The sequence below is a fragment of the Aotus nancymaae genome, unplaced genomic scaffold (assembly GCF_030222135.1).
Source record: "Aotus nancymaae isolate 86718 unplaced genomic scaffold, 86718_ANA_hifiasm-v0.15.2.pri h1tg000019l, whole genome shotgun sequence".
Taxonomy (NCBI): domain Eukaryota; kingdom Metazoa; phylum Chordata; class Mammalia; order Primates; family Aotidae; genus Aotus; species Aotus nancymaae.
This window is the reverse complement of record NW_026988431.1, coordinates 58,154,922-58,177,363: the sequence shown is the minus strand read 5'-3', so window position 1 is coordinate 58,177,363 and position 22,442 is coordinate 58,154,922. Positions and strand designations below refer to the sequence as shown.

The window sequence follows — 22,442 nt, the reverse complement described above, 5'->3', positions numbered from 1 at the left end:
TTAAAATGAGGATATTATTAAAACATTTCCACATTATTTGGAGTTTTAATAATAATGTAAATAATGTATGTGAAGTGTTAAGCATATACCAAGCCCTCAATTAATAGTAATTTATTTAATCAGCTAAAAATGTGATGTTATAACACACTGCTATACTCTTTACAGGAAGCCTTCTATGGGGAAGCATAAGTTGAAAATGTGAAATAGGTGTGGTGAGCCGTGTTCACAGGTATAGGAAGTGAGGACATCACTAGACAGCTCCATGACACCCAATCATGCCTAGTTCTCATAACTTGGAACAGCTCACTGGACATGGAAATAGGAGACCCGTTACTTGGAGAAAAGGAATTATACTAGTAACCTCCATTCTTTTACATTTATTTCCAATGGTCAGTCGACGCAGCTGTCAGATTGGCAAGTTTGAGTGTACCATTAACTCACTAACGATGATTGACATGTTAGAAGACCTTGAAATAGATGGAATAATGCCAGTAAATATGGAAGAAGAAATATTTTTATTCTTTATGTCTGACATACAATGGATACAAATGATCTTACTAAAGAGAGTCTAGGTATATCCAAATTTGCCTAAAACAGTCTCATATTTCTAATTTCCTAGTGAAATTCCATTTGTACCTGTTACTTGGTGAAATATTTAATAGCAATCCCTTTTATTCTCAAAATTACCATATTTAGATGATAACATGCCCTATCCAAAACTGATCTGCAAAAGACATTTTTGCTTTAATTCTATTCAAAGCAATTCCACTGAATCACTATTGCACATTTCTTCTTACCTCCTCCTCCACCCCCTTCCTAGGAAAAATTAAAGACATGTTTTCAGGGGAAGAATTTGGCCCTCTGACTCGGCTTGTCCTGGTGAATGCTATTTATTTCAAAGGAGATTGGAAACAGAAATTCAGAAAAGAGGACACGCAGCTGATAAATTTTACTAAGAAAAATGGTTCAACTGTCAGAATTCCAATGATGAAGGCTCTTCTGAGAACAAAATATGGTAATATGAGAAACCACAATTCCTAAGCATAGTCTTGGGAACTGCCAAGTATATTTGATATTTTATTTTGTCTATTCCAGGTTATTTTTCTGAATCTTCCATGAACTACCAAGTTTTAGAATTGCCTTATAAAGGTGATGAATTTAGTTTAATTATCATACTTCCTGCAGAAGGTATGAATATAGAAGAAGTAGAAAAACTAATTACTGCTCAACAAATTCTAAAATGGCTTTCTGAGATGCAAGAAGAGGAAGTGGAAATAAGCCTCCCTAGGTTGGTAATGTTATTATACTAGTTCTTACATTTCCACTTATGTAGAAATTTGAGCAGCCAGCTGAAAGGTAACAAATATTTAAAATGTCTATTGACACAAATGGAAATACAAATGCATTTGGAAATTTTACTCTACTTTTGGACACTAAGGCAGGGCTTACCTGTGCTAGCATTGCTTCACCGTGAGGAGAACTGAATTTCAATGCTTAGTTTTCTTTGAAAAGAATAAGTATATGTCTTAAAATTAGAATGCTGGGATTAGAAGAAATTATTGTGTTTTTATCATGCTAATTTCTTTCTCCATTTTTTTCCTGATTGGAATTTATAGTATTTATCTCTTATTAAGAAAACAATACTTTAATGGTATGTTTTATACAATTGAAAGATTGTTATATCACTTTAACGGATAGTGCTCTAACAATCATTGAATTACAAACAGATTCCTATAGTCAATTTTAGGTAGGTAGTACAAAACGGAAACTGCAAAGGGTTATCCCAGGAAGCAATAATTATGAACTAATTTTTTAACATCATGCTTCTGAGGGACAGGAGAAACTTCAAAAGAAAAAGGTGTGTCCAAATGATTCAATTCACATTGTACCCGAACTTTTGAAAAGAGATATGCGTCTAATTGATTACATACTGTCGTTTTATTTCTAAAATTCTCTTCAAACTCATCAGGTCCTACTTGTTTTGTGCTCCCGTTTCTGGCCATTGGTCTCTTAAACCTCTTGGTTTTTACTTCCTTTTCCGCTTAGCCAGGATCTAGCTATTTATATCATTAGTTATTTCAATCGCAGGCTCATTAACATTTTTAATCTTCTTGTCTCCTTGTCATTGTCCCTTTTCTAATTCTCTTCTCAACTCTCCTCAATTCTGAGTCCATTCAAAAGCCACTCCTGGCCAGCCATGGTGCCTCATGACTGTAATCCCAGTACTTTGGGAGGCTGAGGCAGGTGGATCATCTGAGGTCAGTAGTTCGAGACCAGCCTGGTCAATGTGGTGAAATTCCATCTTTACTAAAAATACAAAAATTAGCTGGGTATGGCGGCAGGTGCCTCTAATCCCAGCTACTTGGGAAGCTGAGGCAGGATAATCAGTTGAACCCAGGAGGCAGAGGTTTGCAGTGAGCCGAGATTGTGCCACTGCACTCTAGCCTGGCAAGAGAGTGAGACCCAGTCTCAAAAAAAAAAAAAAGAAAAGAAAAAAAGCCACTCCTGTTCTTCAACTACAGCAACTACTGATTTTGTGGGAGTAGAAACCTGGAAAGGAGTCACTTCTGGCCTCACCGAGACTAGAGCTCAGGACTCCTTGCTTACTCTTGAGAACTTTCTTTACTCCTACTCACACCACACCAAGACATTACCTCTTTCCTTCACTTACTACTCTAGGTGAGTTTCTCTTACTCCCACCATGTGTGTCAATCTCCTATATCTTAAAGCAAACCTATCATCAGGCAAACTCTTTCTCCTATTTATATAGATCATCTCAAAATTTATGTAAATCTTTACTAATCTTCTCTTTCTTTACCTTCTTTGATACTGTGCAGAAAGAAGTATCCTCTACTTCTCTCATCCTAACTCTGGGATCTTGATCAAAGTAATATTAACCATCCCTTTTTTCTTGAAAAGCTTTCTTCCTTTAGTCCCCAGGACACTACTGACTTCTTTCTCTCTTTCTGGAAATTTTCCCTGCTCCTTGGCTTACTTTTATTTTATTTCTGTTCTCAAGTAAAAATGCTAATCAGAGTTTCATCTTCAGAATTTTCTTCTTCTTAGTCTCTCTGAGGAACATTATTTATCTCGTTATTCTTGTTTTTAAAATCTGAATCTCTAACCCCAACATCTATTTTACTTCCCTGCCATTTGAATATCTCTACCTCATGTTATTCTTTTTTTCAAAGAATATATATATATTTTTGAGCACCTACTGTTCCAAACATCAGGGTATAATGGTATATATAACAGATGGTTTACCTTCTAATAACTGAAATAATATTTTTTGAAATTAAATTGTTAATTTTCAAATCAACTTCTCTCAGCTTTGAAATCATCACTGTCTTGTAGACAAAAAGGAAATACTGAGTTTGGAAATGGTGACATGTACCACTAGTGGGGTCTCAGGAGAGTTACTTGGCTATTTTGAGTTGTGGTTTTACCAATATCAAATGTGGATAATAATATTTATTGCCAGATTTTTCAGTCTAAATAATAATGGATAAGACCCAACCTCAACTGACAGGAAGAAATACAGGCTTTCACTAGAATTTTCTTTGCCAGCATTTTTAGGAATCCTTAGAGGAATATTTCACAGTCCAAAAATCTGTCCAAGCTGCCATCATGTAGATAATTCTCCGAACTGTTTGGCCTTATTATCAGCATCTCCACAGTAGGGCCACACTTCCCATACAACTACTCCCACAGTGTAGAAACAGACTTCTCTCTTAAATCTTCCAAGCACAACTGTTATTGGTTGAATTGCATCCCCCTGCCCAAATTCATATTGTGAAGTTCTAACCAGTAACTCAGAATGTTGCCTTATTTGGAGCCAGGATTTTTACAGAGTAAGGAAAGTGAGGTCATTAGGCTGGGCTCTAATCCAACATGACTAGTGTCATCTAAAAAGGAAAATTTAGACAGAGATATACATGGAGGGAAGATGATGTGAAGAGACACAGGGAAAAGATGGCCATCTACAAATCAACAAGAGAGACGTAGGACACATTTTTCCCTTACAGTCTTCTAAAGGATCCAGTACTGCTGACATCTTAATTTTAGACCTCTAGCCTCTGCAACTGTGAGACAATGTTTGTTATTTAAGATACCCAGTTTGTGGTACTTGTTATGACAGCCCTAGCAAACTAATACAAGAAGAACGACTTCAATGTTTAAGCAAATTTTACTGAAAGCTTGATGACAGTCAAAGGGGCTTACAACATAGAAAACAATTTAAAACCAGGTACCAAGCATGATAGTTCCTGAGTGTAGACTATTTATTGTACCGAAGAGTCTCCTTCTGTCGGTTGTTATACTTAGCCTACCATTGCAAAGGTGCTAGTGCCCACCTTCACCCAAAAGAGCTGTCTTTACACCTCCCTCCCATTCAGCATTGAGAGTCCTCCAACATTTCCCACTATAAAGAGAAGGTGACCCAGATTTTCTTCCATGCTCTCTAAGGCCAGCTTCCTAGTTGTGACAAGAATCTCTGGTTGCCCAGTGGTGGCTCATGCCTGTAATCCCAGCACTTTGGGAAGCTGGGATTACAGGAGGATCTCTTGAGCCCAGGAGCTCAAGACCAGCTGGAGCAACAAAGAAAGACCCTGTCTTTAGAAAAAAATTTAATAAAAACATTAATTGGATATGGTGGTATGTGCCTGTAGTTCCAGCTACTGTGGGGGATAAGGCAGGAGACTCACTTGAACCCATGAGTTTGAGGCTTCAGTGAGCTGTGATCCTGGCACTGCACTCCAGCACTCAGCCTGGACAACAAAGCAAGACCCTATCTCAAGAAAAGAAAAGAAAAAAAAAAAGGATATATAACAGGAAATTTCAGTGAAAACATTGTTTTCATATCATATAAAATAGCTTACACCCTCATCATCTCAAAATTCTCCATCTCCATCCCACTGGTTCTACTTGCAAAATGAAAAAGCCCATTGTATTGCTTTCCCAAATAAAAGAACAATTTGCCTTAAAAGCTGAATTTGAATCTTCACTTACATAGAAACAAAAACAATAGTTGGCAGTTGTATCTCCTTTTTCCATACAAATTCCAGCCACCAATGATATTTAAAAACTTGGCGGACTCAGTTACAGTATCTCATTACATACTACTATTCATAGCACAAAGTCTGGCAACTAGAAGGTGCTAAATAAATGATGGCTGTATTTTTTCTTTGTTGAAAAGATCACTGCCCAGTCAGTACCAAACTAGAAACATCGTCTTCTCTGACTTCTCAGACTCTGCTCCTTTCTCTTCTGTGTGGCAGGCCCTTCTCTATGGTGTCTGACCAATAACTTCCATTAGTCCTCCATTGTTTCCCTCAAAGTTACTGCTTCCATGTAGAGTTTCTCAAACATGGCTAGTTAGAGTGAACCATTCATTATCTATATTTCTAGAACACTTCATGAAAATTTTCATCATAGCACTTATTACATTGCATTTTTATTTCTTGCTCACTTTCCTGTCTGTCCTATTAAAATGTGATTTCTGGGACAGTGGAGTAGGTCTTGTATATATTATATATTAGTTTCTGTTGTCCCTAGCACACTTCATGGTATATAGTATGTGCTAAATAAGTATTATTGAATTAAATTACATGAATATTTTCAAAGAAAGAAATTCTATATTATTTCTCTTTTATTTAATTTTAACTATCTTAAAAACCAGGATTCAACTTTCCAGTAACTCTAAATTTATTCTCTCTGAGTCTCTTGACAAGGCTTTCCCTCCTTCCCATACGTGGAGCATCATGAAAAACAGGACACTAGCCATTTACTTAAAAACTTCTCTCTATAGAAGGAAAAGTGAAAAATTTTTAAAATTGATAACACAGAAATTTGTTATTAATTATTTAATCACATTAATACATCATTACAGTTAAAATGTGTTCACTTTTTACTAAATTAATGTCTTCTGATTTCCTAAAGGAACAATTTGCTTCTGGATTTAGTTCATTAACAATTTTAACTTATCAGAACACATTTATCACATTCATGTAAGTTTCCTGAGCACCAAAATCATGGATTAAAGGTTCTGAAATACACTTCTCCCAAAATGAACAATTTCCTCACAACAGAAAAATCCCCATTTGAAATATGTGTTTGGTACAGAAGAGAGAAAATGATATAGGCTCGATAAATATTTGGGGTAGACTGACAGTTTTACATTTTATTACTGAATGTTGTGGTTCTTTTATATCTGAATAAACATGTAATGATTTTCAAACCAATAACTAAAGATTTTGATAAAATTGGAACAGCTTGATCAACTTCATTAGTTTTTTAGAGCTGCCATAACAGTGCAACACAACAGAGTAGGTGGCTTAGAACAATAGAAAATTATTGTCTCAGTTCCGGAGGCTAAATGCCCAAAATCAAGGTGTCAGCACAGCATATTCTCACTGAGACCATTAGGAGAATCCTTCCTTGCCTCTTCCTACCTTCTGGTAGTGACTGGAAGTCCTTGGTGTTCCTCTACTTGTAGATAAATCACTCCAATCTTTTCTTCTGTTGTCATGTAGCCATCCATCTTCATGTGGTGTTCTCATATCTTATAAGGACACCAATCATATTGGATTAAGGCCCATTCTACTACAGTGTGACCTAAGCCTAATTCATTATATCTAAAATAACCCTATTTCCAAATAAGGTGACATTAAAAGGTACTGGGGGTTAGGGCTTCAACATACGAATTTGGGAAAGGGTGTGTGCACAATTCAACCTGTAACACCAGCTATAGTAAATTCTGTATTGTTGTAAAACAAAATGTCTCTTTGGTAGCAAAGTTTAGCACATGCCCAAAAAAATCAAAATAACGCTTACATATAAGCTACAGTAGAAAGGAGCATGTGAGTGACTATTTGGAGTATAGTTACTGCTTAAGAAACACTTCTCCTTCTTCTCTTTTGTGTATAACTAGTTTAGACTTGAGGCCAATAAGATAGTGTCTAAAAATACTCAGGTGCTTTCCATTATTTATTATCTGTAACATACTAGATATATAATTTTAAACATCATCCTGCAATTGAATATTAGCTAAAATAATCATATTACTTTGTCTAAATGTAGTATGAGATCCTCTAAATATTTTAGTAATCAAACTTCTTTAGGTTGAAGAGTTTAAAACATAATTGCTATATGCTGGATTCTTCTCTGGAGAAGAAACATTCTGAGAATAGAGTTTAAAAATTGTGTGTATGGGCAAAAATGATAACTTAATACTTATAAATAAGGTAAACAAGTAACTTTTAACTTTGTGAAGCATTGGCATTTATATTTTAATAGTAGATGTTGTGATTTTATCATCTCACTTGGTTATTTTCCCACTTCACAGATAAGAAAACTGAGTCACTGAAAAGATAAATTGATTCCCATTCAATTAGTGTTGACAGAGAAGGATTAGCTCACATGTCTATTGGCTCACAGCCTTATTAGTTTGACACTTATTAGAAAGTGTATTTCCTGTTCAAAAGCACATATTGATTGGGATTCTACTATGGGCAAGAGGCTGGGACAGATGCAAAGCAATAGGTTCCTTATTGATATGATGGTTACCACCTATTGATAAACGCAATAGTACAAGATTTGCACAAGAAATTCACTAAGACTACACAGCAATGTACAGTAAGAACTAAAAGAATGGTATAATCAGTAAGCGTTAGAAATTTCACAAAAAGGGAGAGGGCATCGGAAACTGGAATTGTAAACAAAGGCTTTGTGAAAGAAGGACTTGAGCTGGGTTTTAAAGGAATTGAGGAATAAATCCTATATGCAATGAAGAATTATCGAAAATGTCCAAGTAAGACAATAAGATGATTAAATCAGTGTTTTAGAAAGATATATATAATAGTCACAATGATTATGTTCACCCTGGATAACTTGTCTGAAAAATTTCCCTCTTCCTCGTTTACCCCCTCCATCCCTGCCAACCATCCCTATTTTCCTGTATAATTTCTATTGGTCCTTAAAATTAAGTTTGGGTTTTAGAAAGCCTTTCTGATCTCTTCATGCAAGATTATACAAGCATCTTCCTTTCTCCCCATTGAGAAAAGTTCTCCTAGTACCTTGTGTTTATTTCTGTGTTGCAGTTACGTTAAAGTTAATTGTTCATCTTCCCCTCTGACCCATAAGCTACTTGAAGTGAAGAACTGTGCATATTTCCTCTCTGTGACTGCAGCAAAAAGCATGTATATAAAAAATAGTATCGATTCAGCGAACACTTGTTACTTTAAACTGAGTAGTGGTGATGTCCACGATTTGTTGAAGAGGGAAGGACTAAAGCCCAAAAGATCAGTTAAGAAACCACTGCAACAACTCAGACATTAAGAGTGTTTAAAGGGAGCAGTTTCACTGGGAATAGTAAGGAACTGGTGAAGTTGTTGGAATATGTGACTAACTAGATATGAGTTAAGAAGACATAGGTTGTTTGGGGGATTCGGGCTCAACTTACTAGAAAATAAGAGGGCTGTGAATTCTTGCTCTTTTGTAGTACTCCTTACCTGGGCACCATGGACTTCTAGAGAGGTCTGGGATATACTTCCAAGGGTCCTTGAAGCCCTGAAATTATTTGCAAGTTTATGCATATAAGGTTATCTATGTATTTTCCTTGGGAGAGGTTTTATAGTTCTCACTGAATTTTTGGAAATCTGGGCCTTTAAAGTTGTTAAGCACTACAGCTCTATTCAAAAGTATAGTACTATCTTAATAATGGCCATAGTCTTTCTGAGAGGTATCATTCTTTAAAAATATTGGCTGATGTGGCATCTCACAGCACCTTTTGTCAACTGTTGAAAACAGATTACTGACAATAATATTGACGACCCAGAGCCCTGCACTTTCTTACTATATAACTTTAAGCACATTTACTTTTCTGAGATTTTTCTTCTACTGTTAAATACAGTAATAATAATACATGCTTCTTAGTGTTGCGATTCCATGAGATAATGTGTATACATTTTTTAGTATTCAATATTAGCTAAATGTTATTCACATTATTATTCTCATTTAATTCTAACACTTAGTCGCCATAAATTATAATGCCAACATTGTAATAGATGCCCCCATCATGTCTCATTTAATCCCTCGATAAATTTGATAAAGATCTAGTTTTATATTCAGGTTACAGATAAGATGGAAACAGGTAAATACCTTGCCTATAGTCACACAGCTAATTAATGGCCAGACTAATACTAGAAGACATCAGCAGGAGTCTGAAAACAGGTGACTGTGGGGCAAGAATGAGAGGGAGCACAGAACAGCACAAACCATCAGTGATAGGGTGAGCAGTAGGATGAGAGATCTGGAGTAGCCATTCCAAGGAGAGTTTTCAAAAGATATAACCCTTAACATAGGACATAAAGGGTCATCTTTTTGCTGGGTGGAAATTAATTCTAGGCTTGGCCAGCCTTGATCTATAAGTGGGTGAATGTAAGTTGTGTGTGGGTGAGAGGAAGGCAAAGAAAATGAGACTGGATATGAGAATAGATATGTCTTGACCAGCTGTAGTAGTGATTACAAAATGTTCATTTACTTTGACCTATTGGACATAGATAAAAATGGGAATACTAGGTGTACATTAAACATGGAGATATATTTCATATGTAGCAGAAAGTATCTTAAATTCAGCCTGTGAGGTTAATAGATTATTTTAATTATCATACACACACACACACACACACACACACACACACACACACACTCTCTCTCTCTCTCTCTCCGTGAGGTAATTGGAAAGTGACCAGAATTTACTGTGTATTCTCATAACCATCTAGGTCCGCCACTGTCAAAGATTGTATTTATCACCTTGTGAGCCACCCTAAGGTTTGGTTGGTTCCAGTTATGACCAGTATAAGTGATATAGTTTGGATTTATGTCCCCACCTAAATCTCATGTCAACTTGCAATCCCCAATGTTGGAAATGGGGCCTGGTGGAAGGTGATCGCATCATGGGGGCAAATTTCCTCCTTGAGTGCTATTCTTGTGCTAGAGTTTTCATGAGATCTGGTTGTTTGAAAGGGTGTAGCCCCTGCCCCCTGTCTCTCTTCCTCCTACTCCAGCCATGTAAGACATACCTGTTCCTCTTTGCCTTCAGCCATGATTGTAAGTTTCCAGATACTCCCCAATAACCAACAAATGCCAGTATCATGCTCCCTGTACAGCCTTTGGAACTGTGAGCCAATCAAACCTCTTTTCTTTATAAATTACCCCAGTCTCAAGTACTTCTTTATAGTACCGTAAGAATAGCCTAATGCACCAAGAATGACTCAGGCCCACTGTACCAAAGCTGGGATTTCAGATAATAATAACACAAACCCAGAGGGAGATTGATCTAAGACTTTTTTCATTAGATAAGAACTCTGGAGATAAGGGGAAAAGAAGGGACATTCCCCAGTAGGGCCTGGAGGCCAGAAGTCGGTCATTCTTAAAACCAAAATTAGGATCGTTTCTCATTTTTCTGCAGCTTTTACCTGTGTAAAATTGGGTTCAGCCCAATGGTTACATTTGGGAGTGAATTACCACTGTCTTTTAAGCAAAAAGATATTGTTTGTATATGCTAGAAATACATTTCATGATTTAGTTGCTAATTGTCTATCTAGCATTTTGCTGCTCATTGTTTTACCTTGGCCTGCTGTTCCTTGGACAATTTTAGAGGAGGATCTAGGAAAAGGGAACATGAACCACAGCTGGGAGAAATATGAAGACTCATAAACTTTGGAAGAGGGACATTATATATATTGACCAATATGGTGGTATTGAATTACATTTTGATTAGATGGTAGTGGTAGTTAGCACATTAGCTTTGACTTCAAATGGACCTGAGTTTAAATCATAGCTCTGGAACCTATCTTGACCTTGAGCGTGGAAATTAACCTCCTCAGGCTTCTATTTTCTTTTTTTTTTTTTTTTTTTTTTTTTTATTGCATTTTAGGTTTTGGGGTACATGTGAAAAACATGCAAGGTTGTTGCTTAGGTGCATACGTGGCAGTGTGATTTGCTGCCTTCCTCCCCTTCACCCATATCTGGCATTTCTCCCCATGCTATCCCTCCCCAATTCCCCACCCCCCCGCTGTCCCCCCCACTCCCCCACAACAGACCCCCATGTATAGTGCTCCCCTCCCTGTGTCCATGTGTTCTCCTTGTTCAACACCCGCCTATGAGTGAGAACATGTGGTGTTTGATTTTGTGTTCTTGTGTCAGTTTGCTGAGAATGATGTTTTCCAGGTTCATCCATGTCCCTACAAAGGACGCGAACTCCTCGTTTTTAATGGCTGCATAATATTCCATGGTGTATATGTGCCACATTTTTCCTGTCCAGTCTATCATCGATGGGCATTTGGGTTGGTTCCAGGTCTTTGCTATTGTAAACTGTGCTGCAATGAACATTCGTGTGCATGTGTCCTTATAATAGAACGATTTATAATCCTTTGGATATATGCCCAGTAATGGGATTGCTGGGTCAAATGGAATTTCTATTTCTAGGTCCTTGAGGAATCGCCACACTGTTTTCCACAATGGTTGAACTAATTTACACTCCCACCAACAGTGTAAAAGTGTTCCTATTTCTCCACATCCTCTCCAGCATCTGTTGTCTCCAGATTTTTTAATGATTGCCATTCTAACTGGTGTGAGATGGTATCTCAATGTAGTTTTGATTTGCATTTCTCTAATGGCCAGTGATGATGAGCATTTTTTCATATGCTTGTTGGCCTCATGTATGTCTTCTTTTGTAAAGTATCTGTTCATGTCCTTCGCCCACTTTTGAATGGGCTTGTTTGTTTTTTTCTTGTAAATCTTTTTTAGCTCGTTGTAAATTCTGGATATCAGCCCTTTGTCAGATGGGTAGGCTGCAAAAATTTTTTCCCATTCTGTTGGTTGCCGATTCACTCTATTGACTGTTTCTTTTGCTGTGCAGAAGCTGTGGAGTTTGATTAGGTCCCATTTGTCTATTTTGGCTTTTGTTGCCAATGCTTTTGGTGTTTTGGTCATGAAGTCCTTGCCTACGCCTATGTCCTGAATGGTTTTGCCTAGGTTTCCTTCTAGTGTTTTTATGGTGTTAGGTCTTATGTTTAAGTCTTTAATCCATCTGGAGTCAATTTTAGTGTAAGGTGTCAGGAAGGGGTCCATTTTCTGCTTTCTGCATATGGCTAGCCAGTTTTCCCAACACCACTTATTGAACAGGGAATCCTTTCCCCATTGCTTGTTTTTATCAGGTTTGTCAAAGATCAGGTGGTTGTAGATATGTTGTGTTGCCTCCGATGCCTCTGTTCTGTTCCATTGGTCTATATCTCTGTTTTGGTACCAGTACCATGCTGTTTTGATTACTGTAGCCTTGTAGTAGAGTTTGATGTCTGGTAGTGTGATGCCTCCTGCTTTGTTCTTTTTGCTTAGAATTGACTTGGCTATGCGGGCTCTCTTTTGGTTCCATATGAAGTTTAAGGTGGTTTTTTCCAGTTCTGTGAAGAAGGTCATTGGTAGCTTGATGGGGATAGCATTGAATCTGTATATTACTTTGGGCAGTATGGCCATTTTCACGATATTAATTCTTCTTAACCATGAACATGGAATGTTTCTCCATCTGTTTGTGTCCTCTCTTATTTCGTTGAGCAGTGATTTGTAGTTCTCCTTGAAGAGGTCCTTTACATTCCTTGTTAGTTGTATTCCTAGGTATTTTATTCTCTTTGTAGCGATTGTGAATGGCAGTTCGTTCTTGATTTGGCTCTCTTTAAGTCTGTTATTGGTGTATAGGAACGCTTGTGATTTTTGCACATTGATTTTGTATCCTGAGACTTTGCTGAAGTTGCTTATCAGTTTCAGGAGCTTTTGGGCTGAGATGAGGGGGTCTTCTAGATATACAATCATGTCGTCTGCAAATAGAGACAATTTGACTTCCTCCTTTCCTAATTGAATACCATTTATTTCTTTTTCTTGCCTGATTGCTCTGGCTAGAACTTCCAGTACTATATTGAATAGGAGTGGTGAGAGAGGGCATCCTTGTCTAGTGCCAGATTTCAAAGGGAATGCTTCCAGTTTTTGCCCGTTCAGTATGATATTGGCTGTCGGTTTGTCGTAAATAGCTTTTATTATTTTGAGATACGTTCCATCGATACCTAGTTTATTGAGGGTTTTTAGCATAAAGGGCTGTTGAATTTTGTCGAAGGCCTTCTCTGCATCAATTGAGATAATCATGTGGTTTTTGTCTTTGGTTCTGTTTATGTGGTTAATTACATTTATAGACTTGCGTATATTGAACCAGCCTTGCATCCCCGGGATGAATCCTACTTGATCATGGTGGATAAGCTTTTTGATGTGCTGTTGTAATCGGCTTGCCATTATTTTATTGAAGATTTTTGCATCTATGTTCATCATGGATATTGGCCTGTAGTTTTCTTTTCTTGTTGAGTCTCTGCCAGGTTTTGGTATTAGGATGATGTTGGTCTCATAAAATGATTTGGGAAGGATTCCCTCTTTTTGGATTATTTGGAATAGTTTCAGTAGGAATGGTATCAGTTCCTCTTTGTATGTCTGGTAGAATTCGGCTGTGAACCCATCTGGGCCTGGGCTTTTTTTGGGTGGTAGGCTCTTAATTGCTGCCTCGACTTCAGACCTTGTTATTGGTCTATTCAGGGTTTCGACTTCTTCCTGGTTTAGGCTTGGCAGGAGGCAGCTGTCCAGGAATTTATCCATTTCCTCCAGGTTTTCTAATTTATGTGCATAGAGTTGTTTGTAATAATCTCTGATGATGGTTTGAATTTCTGTGGAATCTGTGGTGATATCGCCTTTGTCATTTTTTATTGCATCTATTTGGTTATTCTCTCTTTTCTTTTTTATTAGTCTGGCTAGTGGTCTGTCTATTTTGTTGATCTTTTCAAAAAACCAGCTCCTGGATTTATTGATTTTTTGAAGGGTTTTTCGTGTCTCTATCTCCTTCAATTCTGCTTTGATCTTAGTTATTTCTTGTCTTCTGCTAGGTTTTGAGTTTTTTTGATCTTGCTCCTCTAGCTCTTTCAATTTTGACGATAGGGTGTCAATTTTAGATCTCTCCTTTCTTCTCATGTGGGCACTTATTGCTATATATTTTCCTCTAGAGACTGCTTTAAATGTGTCCCAGAGATTCTGGTATGTGGTGTCTTCATTCTCGTTGGTTTCGAAGAACGTCTTTATTTCTGCCTTCATTTCATTGTTTATCCAGTCAACATTCAGGAGAAAGTTGTTCATTTTCCATGAGGCTGTGTGGTTCTGGGTTGGTTTCTGAATTCTGAGTTCTAACTTGATTGCACTGTGGTCTGAGAGACTGTTTGTTATGGTTTCCGTTCTTTTGCATTTGCTGAGGAGTGATTTACTTCCAATTATGTGGTCAATTTTAGAGTAGGTGTGATGTGGTGCTGAGAAGAATGTATATTCTGTGGATTTGGGGTGGAGAGTTCTGTAAATGTCTATTAGGTTTGCTTGTTCCAGGTCTGAGTTCAAGTCCTGGATATCCTTGTTAATTTTCTGTCTCGTTGATCTGTCTAATATTGACAGTGGTGTGTTGAAGTCTCCCACTATTATTGTGTGGGAGTCTAAGTCTCTTTGTAAGTCTTTAAGAACTTGCCTTATGTATCTGGGTGCTCCTGTATTAGGTGCATATATATTTAGGATCGTTAGCTCTTCTTGCTGCATTGATCCTTTTACCATTATGTAATGTCCTTCTTTGTCTCTTTTGATCTTTGTTGCTTTAAAGTCTATTTTATCAGAGATGAGAATTGCAACTCCTGCTTTTTTTTGCTCTCCATTTGCTTGGTAAATCTTCCTCCATCCCTTTATTTTGAGCCTTTGTGTATCCTTGCATGCGAGATGGGTTTCCTGGATACAGCACACTGATGGGTTTTGGCTTTTTATCCAATTTGCCAGTCTGTGTCTTTTGATTGGGGCATTTAGTCCGTTTACATTTAGGGTTAATATTGTTATGTGTGAATTCAATCCTGTCATTTTGGTGCTAGGTGGCTGTTTTGCCCTTTGGTTGATGCAGATTCTTCATTGTGTTGATGCTCTTTACCTTTTCGTGTGTTTTTGGAGTGGCTGGTACTGGTTGTTCTTTTCTATGTGTAGTGCCTCCTTCAGGAGCTCTTGTAGAGCTGGTCTGGTGGTGATGAACTCTCTGAGTTCTTGCTTGTTCACAAAGGATTTTATTTTTCCTTCACTTATGAAGCTTAGTTTGGCTGGATACGAAATTCTGGGTTGAAAGTTCTTTTCCTTAAGGATGTTGAATATCGGCCCCCACTCTCTTCTGGCCTGTAGGGTTTCTGCTGAGAGATCTGCAGTGAGTCTGATGGGCTTCCCTTTGTGGGTAACCCGACCTTTCTCTCTGGCTGCCCTTAGTATTTTCTCCTTCATTTCAACCCTGGTGAATCTGATGATTATGTGTCTTGGGGTTGCTCTTCTAGAGGAGTATCTTTGTGGTGTTCTCTGTATTTCCTGGACTTGAATCTCGGCCTGCCTTGTTAGGTTGGGGAAGTTTTCCTGGATAATATCCTGAAGAGTATTTTCCAGCTTGGATGCATTCTCTTCGTCACATTCAGGTACACCTATCAAACGTAGATTAGGTCTTTTCACATAGTCCCATATTTCTTGTTGACTTTGTTCATTCCTTTTTACCCTGTTTTCTCTAATCTTGCCTTCTCGTTTTATTTCATTGAGTTGATCTTCGACCTCTGATATCCTTTCTTCTGCTTGGTCAATTCGGCTGTTGAAACTTGTGCATGCTTCACGAAGTTCTCGTGTTGTGTTTTTCAGCTCCATCAATTCGCTCATATTCCTCTCTAAGTTGTCCATTCTTGTTAGCATTTCGTCAAGTCTTTTTTCAAGGTTCTTAGTTTCTTTGCATTGGGTTAGAACATGTTCTTTTAGCTCACGGAAGTTTCTTATTATCCACTTTCTGAAAGCTGATTCTGTCATTTCATCACACTCATTCTCCGTCCAGTCTTGTTCCCTTGCTGGTGGGGAGTTGTGATCCCTTGTAGGAGGAGAAGTGTTCTGGTTTTGGGTGTTTTCATCCTTTTTGCGCTGGTTTCTTCCCATCTTTGTGGATTTTTCCACCTGCTGACTTTGTAGTTGTTGTCTTTCTGATTTTGGTAATTTTAAGTCTGCTGTGGCAGAACTCATAAACCCCCTGCTCTTCCCCCGAGGTGTTCTGTCCCAGGGAGTTACTGTTTTCTGATGTTCCCCTGTGCGGTTGCTGTTTTCCCTGCCCACAAGGTGGCAGCCTAGTCACACTCAGGTTGCAGAGGCTTCGCTAAGCTGCTGTGGGCTCCACCCAGCTTCCGTGTGAACTTCTGGGTGTAGTTAGAACTGCTTCCGCTATGTTGGCCCGCCCCTGTAGTGACGGAGTCTCTGTAGTGGCGGATTGCCTTGGTACAGAACAGCAGGGTGCCTATGGAGAACGCCCCTCCTCCACAGAGCTGGACCGTCCCGGTTTCAGTTGTGTTTCAGGTCTTCTTGCTGGGTAAGAGGGGACACCGTCTCATCCGATCTGCCTCCGGAGCCGCTGCGTTGGCTAAAGCCGCGGCTCTGAGATTCGTGGCGCTGGCCTGGCTCCCCGTTTCAGCTCCCCTTGCTGGCTTATAGGGGACTCAGACTCTCTCACTTTATACAGTGAGCCGTTGCCTCAGGGTGCCGGCCCAGCGGCTGCGCCGTTCAAGCCAGCGGCGCCAGCGGCGCTGGCGACCCGTGTGGCTTCTCTGCGTGTGAATCTCCTGTTCTGTGGGCAGTAAAAATCAGTCTGGAAATACGGCGTCCACTCACCCTCTGTGCTTTCTCTCGGAGCTGCATTCCCGAGTTCCTCCTAAGCGGCCATCTTCCATCCTCGGCTTCTATTTTCTTATACATTAATGGAAATAATAATGCTGACTCCCTTAGATTTTTGTGAAGATTAAAAGCTATAATTTATATTAAGTACCTAACACATGGTAGTGCTTCTTCACACGTGGCTATTCATGGCTCCAATAATTATGGATAATTAGGAATTGACTGTAGATTATACTTTCATTAGATGGCTAAATGTGTTCCTATTGCTGTAGGTTTTGCTGGACTATATTAGAGCAGGACTGTTACTTAAATGACTCTCCAGTGATAATTAGGCATTATTAGAAGTTGTAATAAGTCTTGCAGTATTCTTGTCATTATCCTAAAATTATTGAACTAATATAGCCCATTTGTAGGTAGATTAGAACATATATTCTCCACCCTTTAAAAGCCCATACTGCCTTCAATTTGAAGACTGTGGTAATAAAAACAGGAAAAGAGCCCACCTTCCAAACCATCATGCTGCATATTATCTTTCTTAGTCGGAAGTTACAAGGAAGAAGTTGAAAACAGTTGGCGTAGAATGAGCTATTTTCATTATCAGCAGACATTAACGTGCATGTCGTGTCCATTCCCAGGTAAACAGCGTTCTGAATGAGTTACCATCTTCCAAAGTACATATTATTTTACTAAGAAATATTTTAGTCCCAGTAGAATTCTGCCACGGCACGTTCATTGTTTTGGAGAATTATAATTATGAAGCTCATTCAGTATTTGCCAATTAAAACAATGATTTAATTAGACTAATTGACCCCCTAATTTCTAGCTCTAGATATGGGCCTACCTGCTGAATGCACAGGATCCTTGAGCAGTAGCGTATACATACTAACTGGGGAGCACAGGGGCCAATGCCCAGAGGGCACAGACGAAGCTCTTCAGTGGGAATTGCTGGGAATTTTGCTGATGTAGGAAATATATGTAACTCCCTGTTTAAGATTATTACATGTGTCTTTTCTTTCATAAACAGTTCCAATCTGGCTTTAAAATGCAAATTAATGCTTTAAGCTTCTATGAAGTCAGTAAATACTAGCTTCTTCCCTGCCCCACCCCCCGCCCCGCCCCTCTGCCACCTTTTTATCTAAATGGGAAAGTGAGGTTTAGTGATTGCTTTTGACTTGGAATCATAGAAGATCAGTGGCTGAGAAAATCTTTTGGGATTATCTGGTTAAATTCCTTTTTCACAGGTGACGCAAATTAAGGCACAGACTAGTAACCCAGACACTAGCATCCTAACTTATGGCTCTGTGTTGGAAGCACTGGCTAGTTCCTGTACTTTTTGTTTTTTATTTCCTGTGAAAGAAATCTGGTTCCCATTCATTTATCCTTTTATAGGGCCTATTCAGAAGATATTAGGCCTGTCCATAAACTGAAGAATGTCACATCGACTGGGACAACGGGCAAGATGAATGATAGGTTATAAATGCTTCTCTGTTCCTTAATAGCTAACAGTCTTCTCCAAGGACTGTGAACGCCTGTTCCCTGCTCATCATGTCATGGAAATCTGCCAGGAACCATCTTTGATGGTGTGAAATCTTCAATACATAACAGGGAAATCTGAGTCTTGTTAGAAAGGAGCCACGCAATTGAGACCTTAGAGAGAACTTCGAATTCTCACCTAGTTTTGTTTGGTAATTGTTACTTCAAAAAAATACAATTTCTGTTCCCTCTTTCTTCCAACCATTCATCTGGAAAGTAAGATACTAGCAACCCAGAATTGATTGTTGGAGCTGGGGGAAATGTTGTGAAATGTAAGAAAATGTAATTGAGATAATAAAAACAAAATATTTTGCAATATATTGTCCTCTAAGTCATCCATTAACAAATATTGGTAGCAAAAATGTGCAATGTTTTAAGACTTTTCTTTTTCTTCTTTTTTAAATAACAGATTTAAAGTAGAACAAAAAGTAGACTTCAAAGATGTTTTGTATTCTTTGAACATAACTGAGATATTTAGTGGTGGCTGCGACCTTTCTGGAATAACAGGTAGTATGATAAGTATTTCTTATATTATCATGTTAATTTCTTTTATTAGGACTGCATTAACTGAGCTTAAAACTGAAAGAGCATTCAGCTCTGGTAAATATACGCGCAGTGAATAAATGTCATAGTCATGTTGAGTTGTCTGTAAACAAGCCCATTATTTTATGTTTAAGTAGTTTTTCTTAATGAAAGTCAAAAAAGCATTTTAGAATATTAGATAAGCACTCTAGCTATATTTCTAATAAAACTACATAAGTAAAAGTATTACATGGGTTTGTATTTCTGCCCTGTTTGGATTTCCTCATCTGAATAATGGGAATTACAATTTTGAGTCTCTCATCTAAGCAGAGCTAATATAGCTCTTACAAAGCAATTTGCAAGTGTTAATTCACTAATATGAGAACACATGAAATAGTCATCCATAAGCTGCTGGATGATGAACATAATCAAGAAATTGTAATGCTACAGCTTGCAGATTTAGCAACAGAGTCTTTTGGGCTGATAACAAATCTGAGAAGATGGCGCTCTTATGCTAACTCACACCAGGGGAGTCCTGCATGGTTAACACGTTCACTTGCACAACAAAGTCAAGACAGTCTTTTAATTCTTCTAGTCTCAGTGGTACTCACTAGTTAAAAAATAGCTAGCTAAAAAAAATGGTTAAAGAGGGCCAGTTTTTCCCATGTTACATACCCTCTTTTAAATTCAATCTTCTGTTCTATAAGAAGGGGGCTAAACTTGTCTGTCTGATGGGGTTTTGAATCACAACATGAAATCTTGCAGAAATGTTTTACATATTTCTATATAGCTATCTGGGCTTTGAAAATATGTTGTTAATTTAGTCATCGCTCATCAATTATGTGGGCAAATGATTAGAATGAAAAACTCTCTGATGGAGGAGGTGAATGAGGTCACAAATATCAAAATGTTCATTATCACCTGCACACATGGTGTAGCTACTTGTTCTCACACTGACAGATAGATCTGACTTCTCTGACAGTTTTATCAGCACTGGATATGAGATGGTCAACATTAAATACTGCAACAGGATGCTCTGTAAGTGTGCTCTGAGACACAACCACCTCTCCAACCTTCAATAATACAAACCATTTTTCATGCACTTCCTCTTCTGAAACTTCTTTCTGGTCATAAGGAGATCACTCAATATGCCTCAGACACTTCAAACAGCCACTTGTTCTGCAAATTCCCAGCAATTTGTGACTTCTATAAAATCTCCTGTTACAGGTAGAGTTTTAAAGAAAATACTTTCAAAGTGTTTCGTGAAAGATTTTATTCAAGAAAATAACACTGAGCAGTCCAGCATTTTCTGTTCTTTCCCTCTTGAATTACTTATTTGAGTTGTTTTAACCATTTTGGTTCTGTCTTATTTTCTAGAATACAATAGTCATAGCCAGTGCTGACACCTCAGCTGTTAGCTAGGAGCACAGTAAATTCTCTGCTATCTCTACTTATCATTTGTGCAATAGACATTTGCTAAAGGCTCCTATGAAGCAGCCCAACTGTTATAATTATATGGTTCACAAATTTTGAATAAAATGTTTTTATAGAGTTACTTTGGAAACTTTGAGAAAAATATTTGACTTCTCACTTAGTTACTACTCCTTGTGTAGCCCCGTAGTAAAATAATTAACCTTTCTGAGTCTAAACATTCATTAGAATGTTAAATGAGATAATGTAGTGACTGGGGAAATAAATAAAAGAATGTATGTAAATAGTGTAGTTTAGCATTTGGCACATAGTTAAATATAAAGCAAGTGGAAAGAGTATCACATTAATATTTACTTGCACATCTTCTAGCAGATGTATTGTTTTCTTGTTCTCCTAATTTAATAATAATGTACTTAGAATTTTCATTTAAAATTTAAGACAAATAATTATTTCGAAGGTATAATGAATGAGTTTATAGAGTCCACGTTGTTATTTCTAAGCTATTATATTTCAGGTCCAGTTCTTTTCCTAGGACTGGGTTTTGTCTATAGTGAGATGGAACAAAGGAGACTAAGGTGTTTACTCTAATAGCCAGGGAGTCATTTGGGCTGGTGCCGTTGCTAACTGGGTGAAATTCTTCACTCCTCCCTAGCCTGCTTTTTGGTCATTTTTCTTGGTGTGAGCCACTAGGTCATTCCCTCTGTGTTTATTGATCTTACTCCAGGCGGTCCTGGGAGAAGAAGGTGCTTATTTGCCTGACCTTGAGAGAAACATTCTCTTGCATTTCAGTTAATTCACACTAATAGTGTGGATACCCATCTTTCTCTATTTTACAGGTTTCTATCACTAGACATATTCAGATGAATTGATTTATTTATTACTGGCTTACATATTACAAATATCTATTGCAAGCCAACTAGGAGCCAGGCAGTTTTCTAGAGCATGTTTCCTTTGTCCTCTGAGGAACATTGTCAGCTCTATCTTGTCTTGCAAAGCCAGCTTGACATGGCTTATGGGCTCCCAGTTTCACTTCTTCCTTCTCAAGGGGACTATCCTTACAAGTCACTCTACCAGAAACACTTCACATATACATCAGTTCCACCAAGGGGAGAAAAAGATCATTCACTCCCAGCTTGTACCCACCCCAGAACAAAACATTGTAAGACACTATCTTATGCTGAAAATTTTAACAGGTTTTAAAGCATATCTCTGAAGTGATTTTATAGCAGGTGACACAGAAGTTCCTTAGACTTTCATGGCTTCCCCAGATTTGAAGGAAAGTACATTTTGTTTTAAACTCAGATCAAAACTAAATACAGAATATAAAAGACACTTTGGCTTTGAGGTTAAACATACATAGTGGGATTAATTCAAATCTGGAAAGCCTCTTTCGTTCTGTCTATAGAAGATGGCTTAGGGAGGAAAAGCTGTCCCTTCAAATATTTCACTTAGTTGGATACTTGATTTGAGGCTTACATCATTTAACTTTTATGTCACAGAAAAACTTGATCTCTCTATCTTTGTATATATGTCATCTCTGGAAGAGCTAAACCTAAACAACCTTTATCTGTAGCAAATTGACTAAGTGGGAAAGAATGCACTTATTTGTTTCTTTGTCTTTGATCATTAGAAAATGTACTTATGCCAGGCACAGTGGCTCACACCTGTAATCCCAGAACTTTAAGAGGCAAAGGCGGGTGGATCACCTGAGGTCAGGAGTTCGAGACTAGCCTAGTCAGCATGGTGAAATCCCATCTCTACTAAAAATACAAAAATTAGGTTGATGTGGTGGTAGGTGCCTGTAATCCCAGCTGAGATGGGAGAATCACTTGAACTTGGGAGGCAGAGGTTGCAGTGCTCCGAGATTGTGCCACTGCACTCGAGCCTGGGTGACAGAGCGAGACTCCATCTTAAAAAAAAAAAAAAAAAAGAAAAAGAAAATGTAATTAATCTGGAACCTAATAGGTAATGGCTCTTGATTTTAACTCTTAAATACACTTTCATATTTTTTACCAGATTCATCTGAAGTATATGTCTCTCAAGTCATGCAGAAAGTTTTCTTTGAGATAAATGAAGATGGCAGTGAAGCTGCAACATCAGCTGGTAGGATGAATGATTTCTGGCCAAGCCAGGAGCAGAGATGGGGAGAGGATAAACATGAGGGT

General features: G+C 38.0%; 1 protein-coding gene across 2 annotated transcripts in view; it reads left to right on the top strand.

The window, feature by feature from the left end:
• Nucleotides 1-22,442, top strand: part of SERPINI2 (serpin family I member 2) — a 42,097-nt gene that overhangs the window by 12,708 nt on the left and 6,947 nt on the right. For both annotated transcript variants that reach the window (XM_064378522.1, XM_012470936.2), the window contains 4 exons: nt 821-1,015; nt 1,096-1,288; nt 18,734-18,831; nt 22,294-22,380. In XM_064378522.1, the coding sequence (XP_064234592.1) occupies nt 821-1,015; nt 1,096-1,288; nt 18,734-18,831; nt 22,294-22,380 (573 nt within the window). The remainder of the gene's footprint in view (nt 1-820; nt 1,016-1,095; nt 1,289-18,733; nt 18,832-22,293; nt 22,381-22,442) is intronic.